We start from the raw sequence: 15,067 nt of genomic DNA, 5'->3' as shown, positions 1-15,067 counted from the left end.
TCTGCCATGAGGAGGAACCGCAGGCACACACTGCAGAGGGTTGGCACGGCTAGGCAGCGACCCTCTTTAAAAGGGGCGGGGCGATAGCCCACAATGCTGTACAGAAGCAATGAGAAATATAATCCTGTGCCACCGCCATCAGGAGCTGCACACGTGGGCATAGCAATGGGGAACCTATGTGCCACACACTATTCATTCTGTCAAGGTGTCTGCATGCCCCAGTCAGACTGGTAATATGCACCTTAACAGTAACCGCGTTGGTGGTAATGTGGTGGTGACTGCGGACCTAGTAGCACGGTTGTATTTTGTTGGTTTTTGGAATGCGGCCAGGATTAAGTGGGCCGTGTCGGGGGGATGGTGTGGGGGCTCTCTTGTTGTGTCGGTAAAGGTGAAATTCTTGGACTGCCACCAGACGAACCAATGCAAAGGCATTTGCCAAGAATGTTTTCCCTGTTGGAGGAGGAGGGGGATGTTTTTGAGGCACTACGTGTCCTCTCCACGTGTCCGTGGTTATATGCACCTTAACAGTAACCGCGTTGGTGGTAATGTGGTGGTGACTGCGGACCTAGTAGCACGGTTGTATTTTGTTGGTTTTCGGAATGCGTCCAGGATTAAGTGGGCCGTGGCGGGGGGATGGGGTGGGGGCTCTCTTGTTGTGTCGGTAAAGGTGAAATTCTTGGACTGCCACCAGACGAACCAATGCAAAGGCATTTGCCAAGAATGTTTTCCCTGTTGGAGGAGGAGGGGGATGTTTTTGAGGCACTACGTGTCCTCTCCACGTGTCCGTGGTTATATGCACCTTAACAGTAACCGCGTTGGTGGGAAATGGCCTCGCCGCCATCATGTCTTTGGGAAGCCTCTGTTTCCACACCCCAGAGACATACCATTAGCAGCGGTATAGGCAGAGCCCAGAATTCGTAACATTTCAGCCGTAGCATTAGGACAGGCCCCACTAACATATCACTAGCAGCATTATAGGAGGAGCGCAGTCTTCGTTCCATGTCAGCAATAGTAGCACTCAAGACAGGCCCCAGTAACAATTCCGAAGCAGCAGTATAGCGGGAGCGCAGTCTTCGTTCCATGTCAGCAATAGTAGCACTCAAGACAGGCCCCAGTAACAATTCCGAAGCAGCAGTATAGCGGGAGCGCAGTCTTCGTTCCATGTCAGCAATAGTAGCACTCAAGACAGGCCCCAGTAACAATTCCGAAGCAGCAGTATAGCGGGAGCGTAGTCTTCGTTCCATGTCAGCAATAGTAGCACTCAAGATAGGCCCCAGTAACAATTCCGAAGCAGCAGTATAGCGGGAGCGCAGTCTTCGTTCCATGTCAGCAATAGTAGCACTCAAGACAGGCCCCAGTAACAATTCCGAAGCAGCAGTATAGCGGGAGCGCAGTCTTCGTTCCATGTCAGCAATAGTAGCACTCAAGACAGGCCCCAGTAACAATTCTGAAGCAGCAGTATAGTGGGAGCGCAGTCTTAGTTCCATTTCAGTAGCCTTAGTATAGCCAAGGCCCAAGTTACATTTATGTAGCTAAAGTGTAGGCCAACCCCACACACCTTTCTGTACCATGAGTGCAGGCGAAGAACATACAAATTGCTATGATTACACTGTAGGTGAGGGCCCCAAAAAATTGGTGTACCAACAGTACTAATGTACCTCAGTAAAAATTGGCCATGCCCAACCAAGATGGCAGGTGAATCGCTTTGGTTAATGTGGCTTAAGTGGTAACTAGGCCTGGAGGCAGCCCACTGTAACGAAAAATTGGTTCAAGTTAAAGTTCCAACGCTTTTAAGCGCATTGAAACTTATAAAAATTGTTCAGAAAAATTATTTGAGTGAGCCTTGTGGCCCTAAGAAAAATTGCCCGTTCAGCGTGATTACGTGAGGTTTCAGGAGGAGGAGCAGGAGGAGGAGGAGGAATATTAGACACAGATTGATGAAGCAGAAATGTCCCCGTTTTGGATGGTGAGAGAGAACGTAGCTTCCATCCGCGGGTGCAGCCTACGTATTGCTTACGTATCGCTGCTGTCCGCTGGTGGAGAAGAGAAGTCTGGGGAAATCCAGCCTTTGTTCATCTTGATGAGTGTTAGCCTGTCGGCACTGTCGGTTGACAAGCGGCTACGCTTATCTGTGATGATTCCCCCAGCCGCACTAAACACCCTCTCCGACAAGACGCTAGCCGCAGGACAAGCAAGCACCTCCAGGGCATACAGCGCTAGTTCAGGCCACGTGTCCAGCTTCGACACCCAGTAGTTGTAGGGGGCAGAGGCGTCACCGAGGATGGTCGTGCGATCGGCTACGTACTCCCTCACCATCCTTTTACAGTGCTCCCGCCGACTCAGCCTTGACTGGGGAGCGGTGACACAGTCTTGCTGGGGAGCCATAAAGCTGGCCAGGCCCTTAAAGACTGTTGCACTGCCTGGGATGTACATGCTGCTCGATCTCCGCACCTCCCCTGCTACCTTGCCCTCGGTACTGCGCCTTCTGCCACTAGCGCTGTCGGATGGGAATTTTACCATCAGCTTGTCCGCAAGGGTCCTGTGGTATAGCAACACTCTCGAACCCCTTTCCTCTTCGGGAATGAGAGTGGAAAGGTTCTCCTTATAGCGTGGGTCGAGCAGTGTGTACACCCAGTAATCCGTCGTGGCCAGAATGCGTGCAACGCGAGGGTCACGAGAAAGGCATCCTAACATGAAGTCAGCCATGTGTGCCAGGGTACCTGTACGCAACACATGGCTGTCTTCACTAGGAAGATCACTGCCAGGATCCTCCTCCTCCTCCTCCTCAGGCCATACACGCTGAAAGGATGACAGGCAATCAGCCGGTGTACCGTCAGCAGCGGGCCAAGCTGTCTCTTCCCCCTCCTCCTCATCCTCCTCATGCTCCTCCTCCTCCTCCTGTACGCGCTGAGAAATAGACAGGAGGGTGCCCTGACTATCCAGCGGCATACTGTCTTCCACCGCCCCCGTTTCCGAGCGCAAAGCAGCTGCCTTTATGGTTTGCAGGGAATTTCTCAAGATGCATAGCAGAGGAATGGTGACGCTAATGATTGTAGCATCGCCGCTCACCACCTGGGTAGACTCCTCAAAATTACCAAGGACATGGCAGATGTCTGCCAACCAGGCCCACTCTTCTGAAAGGAATTGAGGAGGCTGACTCCCACTGCGCCGCCCATGTTGGAGTTGGTATTCGACTATAGCTCTACGCTGTTCATAGAGCCTGGCCAACATGTGGAGCGTAGAGTTCCACCGTGTGGGCACGTCGCACAGCAGTCGGTGCACTGGCAGCTTAAAGTGATGTTGCAGGGTGCGCAGGGTGGCAGCGTCCGTGTGGGACTTGCGGAAATGTGCGCAGAGCCGGTGCACCTTTCCGAGCAGGTCTGACAAGCGTGGGTAGCTTTTCAGAAAGCGCTGAACCACCAAATTAAAGACGTGGGCCAGGCATGGCACGTGCGTGAGGCTGCCGAGCTGCAGAGCCGCCACCAGGTTACGGCCGTTGTCACACACGACCATGCCCGGTTGGAGGCTCAGCGGCGCAAGCCAGCGGTCGGTCTGCTGTGTCAGACCCTGCAGCAGTTCGTGGGCCGTGTGCCTCTTATCGCCTAAGCTGAGTAGTTTCAGCACGGCCTGCTGACGCTTGCCCACCGCTGTGCTGCCACACCGCGCGACACCGACTGCTGGCGACATGCTGCTGCTAACACATCTTGATTGCGAGACAGAGGAGGAGGAGGAGGAGGAGGGTGCTTTAGTGGAGGAAGCATACACCTCCGCAGATACCACCACCGAGCTGGGGCCCGCAATTCTGGGGGTGGGTAGGACGTGAGCGGTCCCAGGCTCTGACTCTGTCCCAGCCTCCACTAAATTCACCCAATGTGCCGTCAGGGAGATGTAGTGGCCCTGCCCGCCTGTGCTTGTCCACGTGTCCGTTGTTAAGTGGACCGTGGCAGTAACCGCGTTGGTGAGGGCGCGTACAATGTTGCGGGAGACGTGGTCGTGCAGGGCTGGGACGGCACATCGGGAAAAGTAGTGGCGACTGGGAACTGAGTAGCGTGGGGCCGCCGCCTCCATGATACTTTTGAAGGACTCTGTTTCCACAACCCTATACGGCAGCATCTCAAGTCTGATGAATTTTGCTATGCGGACGGTTAACGTTTGAGCGTGCGGGTGCGTGGCGGCGTACTTGCGCTTGCGCTCCAACAGTTGTGCAAGCGACGGCTGGATGGTGCGCTTAACTACACTGCTGGATGGGGCCGAGGACAGCGGAGATGAGGGTGTGGGTGCAGGCCATGAGGCGGTAGTGCCTGTGTCCTGAGAGGGGGGTTGCATCTCAGTGGCAGGTTGTGGCACAGGGGGAGAGGCAGGGGTGCAAACCGGAGGTGCTGAACGGCCTTCGTCCCACCTTGTGGGGTGCTTGGCCATCATATGTCTGCGCATGGTGGTGGTGGTGAGGCTGTTGGTGTTGGCTCCCCGGCTGAGCTTTGCGCGACAAAGTTTGCACACCACTGTTCGTCGGTCGTCAGGCGTCTCTGTGAAAAACTGCCAGACCTTAGAGCACCTCGGCCTCTGCAGGGTGGCATGGCGCGAGGGTGCACTTTGGGAAACAGTTGGTGGATTATTCGGTCTGGCCCTGCCTCTATCCCTGGCCACCGCACTACCTCTTGCAACCTGCCCTGCTGCTGCCCGTGCCTCCCCCTCTGAAGACCTGTCCTGTGTAGGCGTTGCACACCAGGTGGGGTCAGTCACCTCATCGTCCTGCTGCTCTTCCTCCGAATCCTCTGTGCTCTGCTCCCTTGGACTTACTGCCCTTACTACTACCTCACTGCAAGACAACTGTGTCTGATCGTCATCGTCCTCCTCACCCACAGAAAGTTGTTGAGACAGTTGGCGGAAGTCCCCAGCCTCTTCCCCCGAACCCCGGGAACTTTCGAATGGTTGGGCATCAGTGACGATAAACTCCTCTGGTGGGAGAGGAACCGCTGCTGCCCAATCTAAGCAGGGGCCCGAGAACAGTTCCTGGGAATGTTCCCGCTCCTGAGCAGGTGTCATTGTAGTGGAGTGAGGAGGCTGGGAGGAAGGAGGAGCAGCAGACAGAGGATTCGGATTTGCAGCAGTGGACGGCGCAGAACTGCGGGTTGACGATAGGTTGCTCGAAGCACTTTCTGCCATCCAGGACAGGACCTGCTCACACTGCTCATTTTCTAATAACCGTCTCCCGCGTGGACCCATTAATTGGGCGATGAATGTGGGGACGCCAGAAACGTGCCTCTCTCCTAATCGCGCAGCAGTCGGCTGCGACACACCTGGATCAGGAGCTCGGCCTGTGCCCACACCCTGACTTGGCCCTCCGTGTCCTCGGCCGCGTCCACGTCCTCTAGGCCTACCCCTACCCCTCAGCATGCTGTATTACCAGTGATTTGATTTCACAGGCAGGAAATAAATTGGCGCAAGACTGCAGGCCAAATATAATTTTTTCCCTTTTTTGAAAACGAAAGGCCCCACTGCCTCTAGTGAATGAATAATCTAAGTTTAATAACTGTGCTGTGGCCCTGCTAATGTGTCACAGAACGTGAGGGTAGCAGAGTTATTATAACTCTGGCAGAGCAGGTATTTTTTTCCCAATTAAGGAAAGCAAATGGCGAAGCCAGCAGTAAAACGTAGCTGGGTGCGTCTGATTTTTAAACGTTGCACACGCAGCCGACACGTACACACAGCCCTTAGGACGGACAGAGGCAGGACAAATAGATTTTTTTTCAGTTTTTTTCCACCAAAAGGCAGCACTGCGTATATTCAATGAGCATGAGAAGTTTAATAACTGTGCTGTGGCCCTGCTAATGTGGCACAGAACTTGAGGGTAGCAGAGTTATTATAACTCTGGCAGAGCAGGTATTTTTTTTCCCAATTAAGGAAAGCAAATGGCGAAGCCAGCAGTAAATTGTAGCTGCGTGCGTCTGATTTTTAAACGTTGCACACGCAGCCGACACGTACACACAGCCCTTAGGACGGACAGAGGCAGGACAAATAGATTTTTTTTCAGTTTTTTTCCACCAAAAGGCAGCACTGCGTATATTCAATGAACATGAGAAGTTTAATAACTGTGCTGTGGCCCTGCTAATGTGGCACAGAACTTGAGGGTAGCAGAGTTATTATAACTCTGGCAGAGCAGGTATTTTTTTTCCCAATTAAGGAAAGCAAATGGCGAAGCCAGCAGTAAAACGTAGCTGGGTGCGTCTGATTTTTAAACGTTGCACACACAGCCGACACGTGTCCACCGCCCTTAGGACGGACAGAGGCAGGACAAATAGAATTTTTTTCAGTTTTTTTCCACCAAAAGGCAGCACTGCGTATATTCAATGAACATGAGAAGTTTAATAACTGTGCTGTGGCCCTGCTAATGTGGCACAGAACTTGAGGGTAGCAGAGTTATTATAACTCTGGCAGAGCAGGTATTTTTTTCCCAATTAAGGAAAGCAAATGGCGAAGCCAGCAGTAAAACGTAGCTGGGTGCGTCTGATTTTTAAACATTGCACACGCAGCCGACACGTGTCCACAGCCCTTAGGACGGACAGAGGCAGGTCAAATAGAATTTTTTTCACTTGTTTTACAAGCAAAAGGCCGCACTGCGTATATTCAATGAATAATAACTGTGTTGTGGCCCTGCCTACACAATTCTTTCCCTGCAGTATCAATGGAGGGTGCAATGCTCTGCAGAGGCGATTTTGAGAAGAAAAAAAATATGCAGCACAGCTAACAGCAGCCAGCACAGTACTGCACACGGTTAAATATGGCCCTAGAAAGGACCGTTGAGGTTCTTGAAGGCTACACTCACTCCTAACACTCTCCCTGCCTATGCAACACTTCTGTCCCTAATGCCGGGTGCAACGCTCTGCAGAGGCGATTTTGAGGAAAAAAAAAATTGCCACTGCTAACAGCAGCCAACACACAGCTATCAGTGGCCCTAATAAGGACCTTTGGGGGTCTTGAAGCCTACACTAACTACCAATTCTTTCCCTACAGCAGCTCCGGTACAAACAGCACTCTCTCATCTAACTCACAAGGCATCTGAGGCGAGCCGCGGGAGGGGCCGACTTTTATATTAGGCGGACACCTGATCTCGCCAGCCACTCACAGCAGGGGGGTGGTATAGGGCTGGAACAACACAGGGGGAAGTTGTAATGCCTTCCCTGTCTTTCAATTGGCCAGAAAAGCGCGCTAACGTCTCAGGGAAGGAAGTGAAAGTAACCCGAACACCGCATGGTGTTCGTTACGAATAACGAACATCCCGAACACCCTAATATCCGCACGGATATCAAGTTCGGACGAACACGTTCGCTCATCTCTAGTCTTAATGATAGACATATACAAGGTGATCATAATTAACATATCCCTATTCAGAGATGTCTGGAGCAACATCTACTGGGTGTGATTGAACCAAACTTGGACTATCCAGGACATGCAGAAATGATCCATGTGAAAAAAAAATCTGCATTGTTGATGTCTAGCTTTATTCAAACAGCATGTGCATTGCTTGTACCTTGCAGATTCTCCACAGACCTCTCAAACACAGTTGTAACAACGTCTTCTGTTTGTTCTTGAGAGATTTGTTTCTGTGCTCTTCCAGGTTGGACTTCCAAACTTCCTGTTTCTTCAAATTTTGCCATCACCCTTCCCTGTGCACTTGGTGTCAATGGGCCTCCTTGCATTTGATGAAATTCTCTTAGCACTCTTGATGGATTACTTCTGCATGTCCCGAATAATATTACCAAGTTGGATTCTATTCCACCCATGTCTCTCTACACATCTCTGAATAGGGATACTTTAATTATGATCACCCTGTATTGGGGATTAGTAGGTTATTATTTGGTGTGGATTTGAGGGCATGCCGTCAGGGGCATAGCTATAGAGGGTACAGAGGTACCAGTCACCCTTAGGCCCTGAAGCAATAAGGGATCCAAAGGCCCCTTTATCACATAAAAAAGTAATTCAAATTACTGTGACTTCTTCTGGTGTCTTCTTAAAGGGCTATTTCCATTATGGACTTTTATGGCGTAGCCACAGGATATGATTAAACATTCGATAGATGTGGGCTCTGCCAATGGGCCTGCACCTATCTCTAGATCTGTCATCCCTGTTCATGATTTATCTCGTGGTCAAGATTAAAGAAATGGGCAAGTTGGCTATCTTACTCTGTTTCTGCAACTCCCATAGAGGTAAATGGGAGTTATGCAAACTGTGTAGCACAGTGAGCTATGCTATTTCTGTAGATCCTGAGTTCCAAAATAGTATAACTCGCTGTACTATGCAGTTTCTATAACTTCCATTCACTTCTATTGAAATCGCGGAAAAAGCATAGCAAAGCCCACTTGGCTGTTTCTGTAGTGGAGGGTAATTCTTATCTCTTCCTTGAATGGTTGAAATGGGAATATCCATTTAATTAACAAAGTGATCTTTGAGGTCTTCGGGCACCATAGCCCAGGCACAACTGCTCTCCCGGCACTCCCTGTAGTTAGGTCCCTGTGTCCCTCTAACCTTGAACATTTTCCATGTTTATGGAGTCTAAATGAAAGCAGTTTTTAGTCTGTTTTAGGCCGTCTGCAGACGGGCGGAAATTCTGCGGCGGGATTTCCGCCGCTGGAAGCCTGCATGGGATTGCGTTAACAAACGCAATCCTATGCAGATGGCCACGGTTTGGCCGCGCGAACTCTCGCGCGGCAAACAAACCGCGGCATGCTCTATTTCTGTGCGGGGCTCGCAGAGCCCCACACAGAATCGTCACTCACCCGCCGCCGACTCCGGTCTGCGCATGCGCCGGCTGCCCAGCAGGTGCTCAGGTCGGGTCCCGCGGTGAGAATTTTCGCTGCCGGATCCGACCTGGCCGTCTGCAGGCGGCCTTCCTGCTTAGAAAAAAAAGCTTCATCTTGTAGTCGGTTGCTAAAGCACATCTAACAGACTTTTAATGGCATGCAGTAAATTTCAACAAAACAAGATAGGTATTTGATTTCCTTCAATGTGTTAAAGTACAACATTGAGCAGTACACATCCAGGGCCACAGGACCCAGAAGAAATATATGTCAACCTTTCATACAGAGGTGTACGGAGGTGCACGATTCTATATTGTGCTATGCTCCATGTGACTGCCTTATTATAACTTACCCACACTGGGGCACCTTACAGCAGCACAGAGTCCCTCTGACTCTGTCGTACATAGCCGCAGTGGCCTTATGTCCAAGTCGGATGTATTGGTTGCATCATAAAAGGACAAATATATATCCACCCAGTTTAAATTTGGATAACACTAATATGGAAAAGAAAACCCGAAAAGGGAAAACGGGCAGTCCAACCCAAAACCTTCTAATATGAAAAGACACTACCCATAAGCTGGGCACTAATCCTGACAAGAGCGACCCCATGCCGGGAACCTGGGGCAACCCTGACTTTCCCTAGAGGGTGACAGAGAAGAGTGGCAAAAGTAAGATGCACTTAATGTATAGAACACCACTATAGCACAGGAAAAAGAGGTATAAACACCCCAGATAAATCAGTAGAACAAAAGCAAACATATCTTAATTGAGACGCAGTTCAAACTCCAACCAGATCCGAAACATGTTCCTACAAAGTATAACCTGTGTCTTCTGTGAGGAAGTACCAGGATTAATATACACAAACTAAAACTGATTGGCATTCCAGCCAGCCAATCTCCCAGCCAACCAATTTATCCATAGACCAGCAAAGAAGTGACCTCGTCGGTGTATAGTACTGAAATGACAATGAGCGTGGGCTGGCATGAGGATCACATGGGCCACGGCTAATACTCTGACGTCACCCCGGTCCGAATCCTCACTCACAGCCAGTGAGCTGTGATGGGCTCTAAGTGCCTTCATATAGGCACCATAAATACTGCCCTAAAGAGGATCTGTTAACTCTTCTGTTTTAGTAAATACTTGTATTGCTCATAAAACAATAATTCTGGAGCATCTTTTCTTTGTTATTTCCTTTGTTTTCCCTCCTAGAAATGTATGAATAAATTGGCAATTGTATGTTGGGGTGAAACTCTACAAAGTCTGGACTGTCAGCACTGATTGCATGGTGTCAGATTGTGAAGGGACACACGGCAATGGTAACACCCAGTTGTCAATTTAGTCATAGATTTCTAAAAGTAACAGAGGAACGTCATAACACTGTTCTAAGAAAAGATGCTTTGGAATTGATATATTTAAGGAATGCAGTTATTTACTAGAACAGACATGTCAGGAGAATGAACAGGTCCTCCTATATAATATAATCTAGCTGTTGCATAGCTTACATGCATCGATCTAGCTCAAAACTTTTTCCTTAAAATTTCATGAAAGTATTATATACGTGACACGACCATTACAACAACCAGTTATCAAGATGCTCTTAGACTTTATGATATCTAGCAGTGTGATTATCATGCAGGCCAAAAGCCTGGGTTCTCATGTACGTAGTGCTGGTCATAGACATAAGATAGGCGGTCCGCTGATTGCTAGAGATGAGCGAGTATATTCGCTAAGGCACATTACTCGAGCGAGTAGTGCCTTAGCCGAGTATCTCCCCGCTCATCTCTAAAGATTCGGGGGACAGCAGGGGACGAGGAGCGGCAGGGGTGAGCGGGGAGGAACGGAGGGGAGATCTCTCTCTCCCCTGCGCTCCCCGCCGCAACTCACCTGTCACCGGCGCCGGCCCCCGAATCTTTAGAGACGAGCGGGGAGATACTCGGCTAAGGCATTACTCACTCAAGTAAAGTGCCCTAGCGAGTATACTCGCTCATCTCTACTGATTGCACATCTTACTTCCCATAAACATGAATGCCCAGAGAGGGGATCATGTTTATTTAGATAGGTACAGGAAAAATAAGCTGGTCTCAAAGATAAAAAAAATTAACTGACAAGTTGAAATCCACCATGCCAAGTCTTGTTTTTCACAACAGCAGAAATAGGTGGGCAGTTGAACTACTTTCATACATACCAGATTACATTGTTGGTCGGTACAGCTGAAATTGTCCGGATTTACAGACATTTAATCAGATGTAAGACATGGAAGCAGAAGAAGGGTGATCAATTCTAAATCTAGAAAGATTTAATTCTTTAGATGCCAAAAGTCCTTTTGATCCGTGTGATAAACATGCACCTAAATTCTCAAGTGGTCGGACAGATGGCGAAACAGAGGATCAGTCTAGGGACAAGCAGCTGACATCATAAATGACATTGGATTCATTCGGTGTTGTAAAGCACATGGTATTTTAATCAGAACATGCAGACTGGTGACTTTACAGCAACTCCAAGCGTCCTTTAACACGAAGCGAGAAATTGCTCACGCGAGCGAATGATGACAGAGTTCACTCGTTCAGCCAGTTTATACAGGCAGATCATTTACATTTTGTTCGCTCGATAGTTCAGTTGTTCGCATTTGCTGGTACAGTGAAAGTGAATGCCTGATCGCTGTTTTCAGGCAACGCGTTCCGAACGATGATCTTTATGCCTGCATAAAATGAATGATGAATGAGAAGCCAACGAATTGTTGTTCAATTGTTGTCCATGTTTATACTGAACAATTATCATTCAAATCCGCACAATCCAATGATTTTTTTGAACGATAATTGTGTAAAAGAGCCCCAAGGGCTCATGTCCACAGGCGGGTTGGATTGTGCATGTGGGAGCCCACAGCAGAATCTGACCCTGCCAGCGGCTGAGGACCATGCTTAGCCATCCGGGTCTTCTTTTTTCTCTACTGCAGATGTGTGCAGAAGTGCCGGCAAACAGAGTAGAGTTTTTTCTGTTTTTTTTTTTTTTTTTTTTTTCAAGCTCCTTCTTTCCTGCGGAATCCAATTGAGATTTCGGACAGGCCACGGATCGAACAGCTTTCATTGACTGCGGGAACCCAAAGGTGTGCAAATCAAATCTGGATGTTTTAATTCAGTTGCGGTTGCCCATGGGCGGCTCCCCACGTGGATTCCGCAATTCAAATCAGGCCTAAGTCTATAATGATCTGAACACAATCTCATACAGAAATCTCCAGACCAATTTTGTAGACTTCTGGGATGGTTGGAGACAGAAGACCAGCAGTAATCCAGTATCAACATGATTTGGAGAAGAGTATAGTTGTGCAATAATCCGTACATTTTAGTAGGTCATGAAAGCATAGTAAGTAAGGATGGGCACAGCGGTGAAAAAACTCAACCCCTTCCAACAGATGAATCCTCCTGTAATTATACCTGATTAAACTTTTCTGTTAACCCCTGACTAAAATAAACCAGCTATTTCAAAGGCAAATTGTAGGTCGAATTTAGATGAATGCTTTAACTTTATTGATAACAAGTAACCAATAATACAAATACAAAGTCTACTGTAATCACAGTCTTGCAAATTGTGTCTTTCTCAACCTTAAATAATGATTCTAGAGTGATAGAAATGTATATCAAATTTCTGACACAGTGTAGCAATTCGTGTATCTCAAGAACTTACCCAACAGTGACCCAATGAAAATGATAACTTGGACGCTTGTGGTAAAATGTCTGTAGCTTAGCCCATCGCTGCTGCTGCTGCGGTTGCTCCATAGGACTTGGGAATGAGATATGTTCCTGATTTCAAAGGCTCCAGCCTGGAAGAAGCCAATCTCACTCTTGTTTCTGAAGATCAAGCTGCCATTATAACCCATGGCCATTCTTCTATCACCTACTGCATTTGCTGCACTGACTCTCTTCTAGCTGTCGGTCCAGGAATCAAGGGTCTGAAGCCCACAGCTCTGTAGGTTCCCTGGCTCTGTGCGCCCATCTCCGAATAATTACCTGACATGTCCACATACAATGCATCTTTGCCTTTACCCTGTCTGGCTCTTTGCAAGGCAAGGAGAACACAAGCCCCTTTCTCTGCTCTTCACCCCCAGCAAACATTTCCAGTACAAGACCATGTCAGACGCCTGTGAAAAGGGAGGAGGGGAGAAAGAGCCGACTCTGAATCTCATTGCTTTTCTGGTCCCTCTCTGTGAATTTCTAGCCTAAGCTCTCCACCTTTCTCTTCTCCTTCCAGTTTGTGGTGCTGATTGCAAAAGAGAAATGCAGAATCAGTCACAAAGACTGATCCTGAGGAACAAAGGCAGAGAATCCTTAAGATGACATGTCTCTTTCCACCTCGAAAAGCAAGGCAGAGATCACATGAGCTGCACACGCTATATGCAGACTGCCTACATCTAGGTTCAATTCATGAGGATAGACGCTTCCATTCCAGATTTTTGTTTTGCCTTCTGTGATGAGGAGACTACAATCCCAAAATGCCTTGGGAGTTACGAGAAATCCAATATGTCAGACAATTACAGAAGAAAGCAGATTCATTAGATAAGCCAGAGCAGGCCCTTATATTTCCTTATAAATCTGTTACCCAATGGCTTTAGCTTTACTAAACATTTATATTTTTTTTGTCCACTACATATTATGTTGTCACTAGAGATGAGCGAGCACCAAAATGCTCGGCTGCTCATTACTCGGGACGAAATTATCGCGATGCTCGAGGGTTCGTTTCGAGTAACGAACCCCATTGAAGTCAATGGGCGACCCGAGCATTTTTGTATATCGCCGATGCTCGCTAAGGTTTTCATTTGTGAAAATTTGGGCAATTCAAGAAAGTGATGGGAATGACACAGCAACGGATAGGGCAGGCGAGGGGCTACATGTTGGGCTGCATCTCAAGTTCCCAGGTCCCACTATTCAGCCACAATAGCGGCAAGAGTGGGCCCCCCCCCTCCCAACAACTTTTACTTCTGAAAAGCCCTCATTAGCAATGCATACCTTAGCTAAGCACCACACTACCTCCAACAAAGCACAATCACTGCCTGCATGACACTCCACTGCCACTTCTCCTGGGTTACATGCTGCCCAACCCCCCCGCACGACGCAGTGTCCACAGCGCACACCAAAGTGTCCCTGGGCAGCCTTCAGCTGCCCTCATGCCACACTACCCTCATGTCTATTTATAAGTACGTCTGCCATGAGGAGGAACCGCAGGCACACACTGCAGAGGGTTGGCACGGCTAGGCAGCGACCCTCTTTAAAAGGGGCGGGGCAATAGCCCACAATGCTGTACAGAAGCAATGAGAAATATAATCCTGTGCCACCGCCATCAGGAGCTGCACACGTGGGCATAGCAATGGGGAACCTATGTGCCACACACTATTCATTCTGTCAAGGTGTCTGCATGCCCCAGTCAGACCGCGTTTTTTTATAAATAGTCACAGGCAGGTACAACTCCGCAATGGGAATTCCATGTGCACCCACAGCATGGGTGGCTCCCTGGAACCCACCGGCTGTACATAAATGTATCCCATTGCAGTGTCCATCACAGCTGAGGTAACGTCCGATTAAATGCAGGTGGGCAAACAATTAATTGGATTACACTGTAGGCGAGGGCCCCAAAAAATTGGTGTACCAACAGTACTAATGTACGTCAGAAAAATTGCCCATGCCCAACCAAGAGGGCAGGTGAAACCCATTAATCGCTTTGGTTAATGTGGCTTAATTTGTAACAAGGCCTGGAGGCAGCCCAGTTAAAATAAAAATTGGTTCAGGTGAAAGTTTCAACGCTTTAATGAGCATTGAAACGTATAAAAATTGTTTACAAAAATTATATGACTGAGCCTTGTGGGCCTAAGAAAAATTGCCCATTTGGCGTGATTACGTCAGGTTTCAGGAGGAGGAGCAGGAGGAGGAGGATGAATATTATACACAGATTGATGAAGCTAAAAGGTCCACGTTTTTGATGGTGATAGAGAACAATGCTTCCATCCGCGGGTGCAGCCTATGTATTGTTTAGGTATCCGCTGTCCGCTGGTGGAGAAGAGAAGTCTGGGGAAATCCACCCTCTCTGACAAGACGCTAGCCGCAGGACAAGCAAGCACCTCCAGGGCATACAGCGCGAGTTCAGGCCACGTGTCCAGCTTCGACACCCAGTAGTTGTAGGGGGCAGAGGCGTCACGGAGGACGGTCGTGCGATCGGCTACGTACTCCCTCACCATCCTTTTACAGTGCTCCTGCCGACTCAGCCTTGACTGGGGAGCGGTG

General features: G+C 48.8%; 1 protein-coding gene across 1 annotated transcript in view; it reads right to left on the bottom strand.

The window, feature by feature from the left end:
* Nucleotides 1-12,672, bottom strand: part of GPR176 (G protein-coupled receptor 176) — a 166,955-nt gene extending 154,283 nt beyond the window's left edge. The window contains exon 1 of the mRNA XM_066605843.1: nt 12,480-12,672. Within this exon, the coding sequence (XP_066461940.1) occupies nt 12,480-12,672 (193 nt within the window). The remainder of the gene's footprint in view (nt 1-12,479) is intronic.
* Between the last annotated feature and the right edge of the window lie 2,395 nt (nt 12,673-15,067).

Source organism: Eleutherodactylus coqui, chromosome 6 (genome assembly GCF_035609145.1).
Source record: "Eleutherodactylus coqui strain aEleCoq1 chromosome 6, aEleCoq1.hap1, whole genome shotgun sequence".
NCBI classification, from domain to species: domain Eukaryota; kingdom Metazoa; phylum Chordata; class Amphibia; order Anura; family Eleutherodactylidae; genus Eleutherodactylus; species Eleutherodactylus coqui.
This window is presented reverse-complemented; position numbering and strand designations above follow the sequence as displayed.